The sequence below is a fragment of the Lucilia cuprina genome, chromosome 3 (assembly GCF_022045245.1).
Source record: "Lucilia cuprina isolate Lc7/37 chromosome 3, ASM2204524v1, whole genome shotgun sequence".
NCBI classification, from domain to species: Eukaryota; Metazoa; Arthropoda; class Insecta; order Diptera; family Calliphoridae; genus Lucilia; species Lucilia cuprina.
Genome location: NC_060951.1, coordinates 5,291,060 through 5,297,618, shown reverse-complemented (window position 1 = coordinate 5,297,618; position 6,559 = coordinate 5,291,060). Strand labels below are relative to the sequence as shown.

General features: G+C 33.7%; 2 protein-coding genes across 3 annotated transcripts in view; both read left to right on the top strand.

The window, feature by feature from the left end:
* Positions 1 to 217: 217 nt before the first annotated feature.
* LOC111682278 (protein suppressor of forked) lies at positions 218 to 5,634 on the top strand. 2 transcript variants are annotated; one of them, XM_046946953.1, is made up of 10 exons: positions 218 to 431; positions 505 to 827; positions 900 to 1,175; positions 1,241 to 1,352; positions 1,415 to 1,663; positions 2,038 to 2,229; positions 4,233 to 4,646; positions 4,710 to 4,817; positions 4,878 to 5,184; positions 5,247 to 5,634. In XM_046946953.1, exons 1-10 carry the CDS (start codon positions 399 to 401, stop codon positions 5,480 to 5,482), a joined length of 2,250 nt encoding a protein of 749 aa, XP_046802909.1. In that variant the 5' UTR covers positions 218 to 398; the 3' UTR covers positions 5,483 to 5,634. The 2 variants fall into 2 exon arrangements, with proteins under 2 accessions (XP_046802909.1, XP_023299955.1); XM_023444187.2 differs by having other exon boundaries at positions 219 to 431; positions 1,415 to 1,606.
* LOC124418737 (zinc finger protein 572-like) overlaps positions 5,570 to 6,559 on the top strand; it is a 2,567-nt gene continuing 1,577 nt past the window's right edge. Inside the window, exons 1-2 of the mRNA XM_046945973.1 lie at positions 5,570 to 5,616; positions 5,682 to 5,685. Coding sequence (XP_046801929.1) covers positions 5,570 to 5,616; positions 5,682 to 5,685 — 51 coding nt within the window. The remainder of the gene's footprint in view (positions 5,617 to 5,681; positions 5,686 to 6,559) is intronic.

Here is a 6,559-nt window from a genome sequence, read left to right as displayed (position 1 = left end):
GATAATCCTTTAACAAATTTAGCGAGATTTAAACAAAAATCAGTTTAGTTTGTACGCAAACTTTAAAATTATCTGTTTCGCCACTCAAAATTAACGGCGTTAAAAATTTTTAGCGTCTTTGAATTAACCTTACTAATTAATATGGCAACACTATAAACATTTGAAGTTTCCTTTGACAAAAGGTGGTTTTGACATTTGCAATTAATTTTTGTCTCCAACACAACGCCGTAAATTTACAAAAGCGGCTTTTTTTACAAAAAAATATAATTAAATTAGTTTTTTAAACAAAAATAATATATAAAAAGAAAAATAGAATAAGTTTACTATAGAAATTTATCAAAAATATAACACAAATTATAAAACTATAGTAAAAATCCTTTAAAGAAATAACAGCCAACATGTCAGTAAGAGATCAAATAAAAATTGATATTGTAAGTAGATAAAAAAATGATAAATTTGTTTTTTTTTTATAAAATAATAATTAATTTTTACTTTACTTATAAGGAATGGGGTCATGAACGTTTGGTGCGCGCCCAGCAGGTGGTGGAAATGCGTCCTTATGATATAGAATCTTGGTCGACTTTGTTGCGTGAGGCTCAGACACGACCGGTCAATGAGGTGCGCACTTTATATGAATCTTTGGTTAATGTATTTCCCACCACTGCACGTTATTGGAAGATTTACATAGAGCAAGAAATGAAAGGACGCAATTTTGAGAAAGTGGAAAAGTTGTTTCAGCGTTCTTTGGTGAAGATTTTAAATATAGATTTATGGAAATTATACTTGACCTATGTTAAGGAAACTAAGGCGGGTTTAAGTACGCACAAGTGAGTTTGTAATTATTAGCTTTGCTCTAGCTAGAAAGGTAATATTAATAAAATTTTCTTCTTTTTTCTTAGAGAAAAACTGGCTCAGGCTTATGATTTTGCTTTGGAAAAAATTGGAATGGATTTACATTCTTTTTCGATATGGCAGGATTATATTTCATTTTTGCGCAGTGTAGAGGCAGTGGGCAGTTATGCGGAAAATCAAAAAATCACTGCTGTACGCAGAGTCTATCAAAAAGCGGTTATTACTCCCATTGTAGGCATAGAAATATTATGGAAAGATTATATAGCCTTTGAGCATAACATTAATCCCATTATATCAGAGAAAATGAGCTTGGAAAGATCAAAGTAAGTTTTAATTTTAAGGGAAAATGAAGTAAATTGTAAGTTTGTTCTAAATTTCTAAAAAATAGGGATTACATGAATGCACGAAGAGTGGCCAAGGAATTGGAGAATATTACCAAGGGTTTGAATCGTAATTTACCCGCTATACCACCCACTTTAGCCAAAGAGGAAGTTAAACAGGTTTTTTTTGCAAAAATTTGTAATTCCTTAAAGAAAATTTCAAGTATTTTTTTCCGTTCTAGGTTGAATTATGGAAAAAATTTATTGCTTTTGAAAAATCCAATCCACTAAGAACCGAGGATACTGCCCTCATTACAAGACGTGTTATGTTTGCCACTGAACAATGTTTGCTAGTGTTAACACACCATCCGGCTGTTTGGCATCAAGCAGCACAATTTTTAGATCAAAGTTCTAAAGCTTTGGCAGATAAAGGCGTGCGTATAGTGTTTTTCTATTATAAAATTTCTCCATTTCAGTATTTACACAATGAAGTGAAAAACAACAGTCTATTGATGAACTGCTTGATAAATGTGTTAATAAATTTAGAGTTTCTAAAAACTCTTATTAGCTTAAAAACACTCAAAACAAATGGATCTTTTTATTTCATAAAACGAATGTCTATTTGTATTAAAGAACTTGCATTATTAAAAACTAAAACAAAAAAAGATTGCAACAACTCACATTAATTTTATTTTAAATTTTAATTATTTTCCTTAATAAAATGTAATTTCTTTGATGCTTATATTGACATCATATTTATTAATGTGTATTATTACTTATTGTTGTTAAATTCTTTAAAAATATTAAATTTTTATAAAAATTTTACTAATTTTTCTTTATATTTCCTACTTTTTATACCTAATAGGATACCCAAGCGGCTAAAATCTTTGGCGATGAATGTGCCAATATCTTGGAACGTTCAATTAATGGTGTTTTAAATAAGAATTCTTTGTTGTATTTTGCTTATGCTGATTTTGAGGAAGGACGCATGAAATATGATAAAGTACATGCTATGTATAATAAGTTTTTATCCATACCGGATATAGATCCAACATTGGTAAGTGGAAGAAAACGGAGGACAAACATTTTAAAAGAAAAGCTTTAAACAAAACTGAACAAGCTAGTAAACTTCTAGTTCACTTCTAGTTTAGTTCTACTTCAGATCTCGTTCATTTCTAGTTCAGTTCTAGTTCTAGTTCAGTTCTAGTTCAGTTCTATTTCAGTTCTAGTTCAGTTCCAGTTCAGTTCTAGTTCAGTTCTAGTTCAGTTCTACTTCAGTTCTAGTTCAGTTCTAGTTCAGTTCTAGTTCAGTTCTAGTTCAGTTCTAGTTCAGTTCTAGTTCATTTCTAGTTCAGTTCTAGTTCAGTTCTAGTTCAGTTCTAGTTCAGTTCTAGTTCAGTTCTAGTTCAGTTCTAGTTCAGTTCTAGTTCAGTTCTAGTTCAGTTCTAGTTCAGTTCTAGTTCAGTTCTAGTTCAGTTCTAGTTCAGTTCTAGTTCTGTTCTAGTTCTGTTCTAGTTCTGTTCTAGTTCTGTTCTAGTTCTGTTCTAGTTCTGTTCTAGTTCTGTTCTAGTTCTGTTCTAGTTCTGTTCTAGTTCTGTTCTAGTTCTGTTCTAGTTCTGTTCTAGTTCTGTTCTAGTTCTGTTCTAGTTCTGTTCTAGTTCTGTTTCTAGTTCTGTTCTAGTTCTGTTCTAGTTCTGTTCTAGTTCTGTTCTAGTTCTGTTCTAGTTCTGTTCTAGTTCTGTTCTAGTTCTGTTCTAGTTCTGTTCTAGTTCTGTTTTAGTTCAGTTTTAGTTCAGTTCTAGTTCTGTACTAGTTCTGCTCTTGTTCTGTTCTTGTTCTGTTCTAGTTCTGTTCTAGTTCTGTTTTAGTTCTGTTCTAGTTCTGTTCTAGTTCTGTTCTAGTTCTGTTCTAGTTCTGTTCTAGTTCTGTTCTAGTTCTGTTCTAGTTCTGTTCTAGTTCTGTTCTAGTTCTGTTCTAGTTCTGTTCTAGTTCTGTTCTAGTTCTGTTCTAGTTCTGTTCTAGTTCTGTTCTAGTTCTGTTCTAGTTCTGTTCTAGTTCTGTTCTAGTTCTGTTCTAGTTCTGTTCTAGTTCTGTTCTAGTTCTGTTCTAGTTCTGTTCTAGTTCTGTTCTAGTTCTGTTCTAGTTCTGTTCTAGTTCTGTTCTAGTTCTGTTCTAGTTCTGTTCTAGTTCTGTTCTAGTTCTGTTCTAGTTCTGTTCTAGTTCTGTTCTAGTTCTGTTCTAGTTCTGTTCTAGTTCTGTTCTAGTTCTGTTCTAGTTCTGTTCTAGTTCTGTTCTAGTTCTGTTCTAGTTCTGTTCTAGTTCTGTTCTAGTTCTGTTCTAGTTCTGTTCTAGTTCTGTTCTAGTTCTGTTCTAGTTCTGTTCTAGTTCTGTTCTAGTTCTGTTCTAGTTCTGTTCTAGTTTTGTTCTAGTTCTGTACTAGTTCTGTTCTAGTTCTAGTTCTGTTCTAGTTCTGTTCTAGTTCTGTTCTAGTTCTGTTCTAGTTCTGTTCTAGTTCTGTTCTAGTTCAGTTCTAGTTCAGTTCTAGTTTAGTTCTAGTTCAGTTCTAGTTCAGTTCTAGTTCAGTTCTAGTTCAGTTCTAGTTCAGTTCTAGTTCAGTTCTAGTTCAGTTCTAGTTCAGTTCTAGTTCAGTTCTAGTTCAGTTCTAGTTCAGTTCTAGTTCAGTTCTAGTTCAGTTTTAGTTCAGTTCTAGTTCAGTTCTAGTTCAGTTCTAGTTTCAGTTCTAGTTCAGTTCTAGTTCAGTTCTAGTTCAGTTCTAGTTCAGTTCTAGTTCAGTTCTAGTTCAGTTCTAGTTCAGTTCTAGTTCAGTTCTAGTTCAGTTCTAGTTCAGTTCTAGTTCAGTTCTAGTTCAGTTCTAGTTCAGTTCTAGTTCAGTTCTAGTTCAGTTCTAGTTTAGTTCTAGTTCAGTTCTAGTTCAGTTCTAGTTCAGTTCTAGTTCAGTTCTAGTTCAGTTCTAGTTCAGTTCTAGTTCAGTTCTAGTTCTGTTCTAGTTGTAGACAGTTTTTTCTTTTAAACATTTTTTAATATTCTTTTTACCTTCAGGCCTACGTCCAATATATGAAATTTGCCCGCCGTGCTGAAGGCATCAAATCTGCCCGTGCTATTTTCAAAAAGGCCCGTGAGGACATACGTTCTCGTTATCATGTCTTTGTGGCGGCTGCCCTTATGGAATACTACTGTTCGAAAGATAAAGATATTGCCTTTCGTATATTCGAATTGGGTTTAAAACGTTTTGGTGGTAGCCCGGAATATGTCATGTGTTATATAGACTATTTATCGCATCTGAATGAAGATAACAATACCAGAGTGTTGTTTGAACGGGTCTTATCATCGGGTGGTCTAACGCCACAATTGAGTGTTAATGTTTGGAATAGATTTTTGGAATTTGAATCGAATATTGGTGACCTATCGAGTATTGTAAAGGTGGAGAGACGAAGAAGTGCTGTATTGGAAAATGTGGGTATAAATTGTGGCAAAAAAATAGAAAAGTTTTCTTTATTTTTATTACTTTTTCTTTAGCTTAAAGAATATGAGGGTAAGGAAACTGCACAATTGGTGGATCGTTATAAGTTTTTGGATTTATATCCCTGTACAACAGTGGAATTAAGATCTATAGGTTATACAGAGGTATGATTGTTTAAGAGAATTAAAAGAAATATATATTTTAAATGTTGATTATTTAAATAGAACGTGGGTATTACCACCAATAAACTGGCTGCGGGTCCCGGTAATGCAGCAGCGGCTGCCATTAAAGAAGAACCAGAATCTGAACCGGCTGTGCAACTGCCAAAGCCAGATTTTGGCCAATACATACCTTTCAAGCCCAAGGCAAATGCATATCCTGGCGCACATCCCCTGGCGGGTGGCACTTTTCCCCAACCACCTGCCTTGGCGGCTTTGTGTGCTTCTTTGCCACCTCCTTTGTGCTTTAGAGGGCCATTTGTTTCCATTGAAATGTTGTTCGACATATTTAATCGCATTAAATTAACAGATGGTAAGTTGGAATGTCCTAAAAACAGGAGAATTTATTAAAACTTTTATCTATTATCTTTTCAGCTGCTCCCTTACCCTCCGGCGATCCTGGTTGCGATATTAAAATCTTTGATTTAGCCAAATCTGTTCACTGGATCGTTGACGAAAGCTCTTTAACGGGTGACACTTCAGGCGGATCGGGAGTTAAACGTCGACGCATGCTGCCCGGCGGTGATGACAGTGATGAAGAAACACCCACTCCTGCACCACCAGCAAATGATATCTATCGTCTGAGACAACAAAAACGTTTTTCCAAATGAAATTAGGTCTTTTTTTAAAGTGTTTTTCGAACATTTTTAATGGATTTTTTTGTTTAAGAACATTAATTAAGAATATTTTTTAAAAAAATGTTTACCTTTAACTATAACACTAAACGCAAAAATGGTAAAAATAAGTATTTTTAAACAATAAAATAAAATACAAATTAAAATACAATTAATTTATAAATGAAAAGTTAAGAAAAGTAGTTTTTAATTGCTAGGAGCAAGGAAAATTATGCTCGAAAGACGAATGTAGAAACTGAGCTAGAACTGAACTAGAACTGAACTAGAACTGAACTAGAACTGAACTAGAACTGAACTAGAACTGAACTAGAACTGAACTAGAACTGAACTAGAACTGAACTAGAACTGAACTAGAACTGAACTAGAACTGAACTAGAACTGAACTAGAACTGAACTAGAACTGAACTAGAACTGAACTAGAACTGAACTAGAACTAAACTAGAACTGAACTAGAACTAGAACTGAACTAGAACTGAACTAGAACTGAACTAGAACTGAACTAGAACTGAACTAGAACCGAAATTGAACTGAACTAGAACTGAACTAGAAATGAACTAGAACTGAACTAGAACTGAACTAGAACTGAACTAGAACTGAACTAGAACTGAACTAGAACTGAACTAGAACTGAACTTGAACTGAAATAGAACTGAACTAGATCTGAACTAGAACTGATCTAGAACTGAACTAAAACTGAACTAGAAATGAACTAGAACTGAACTAGAACTGAAGGAGAATTGAACTAGAACTGAACTAGAACTGAACTAGAACTGAACTAGAACTGAACTAGAACTGAACTAGAACTGATCTAGAACTGAATTAGAACTGAACTAGAACTGAACTAGAACTGAACTAGAACCGAAATTGAACTGAACTAGAACTGAACTAGAAATGAACTAGAACTGAACTAGAACTAAACTAGAACTGAACTAGAACTGAAATAGAACTGAACTAGATCTGAACTAGAACTGATCTAGAACTGAACTAAAACTGAACTAGAAATGAACTAGAACTGAAGGAGAATTGAACTAGAACGGAACTAGAACTGAACTAG

Excerpts from the sequence above, each read along its gene's own strand:
- LOC111682278 (XM_046946953.1), top strand. The coding sequence starts at position 399 with ATGTCAGTAAGAGATCAAATAAAAATTGATATT. Across the intron at positions 432-504 it reads ATCAAATAAAAATTGATATT|GAATGGGGTCATGAACGTTT; the intron begins GTAAGTAGATAA and ends TTTACTTATAAG. Across the intron at positions 4,818-4,877 it reads GATCTATAGGTTATACAGAG|AACGTGGGTATTACCACCAA; the intron begins GTATGATTGTTT and ends TTATTTAAATAG.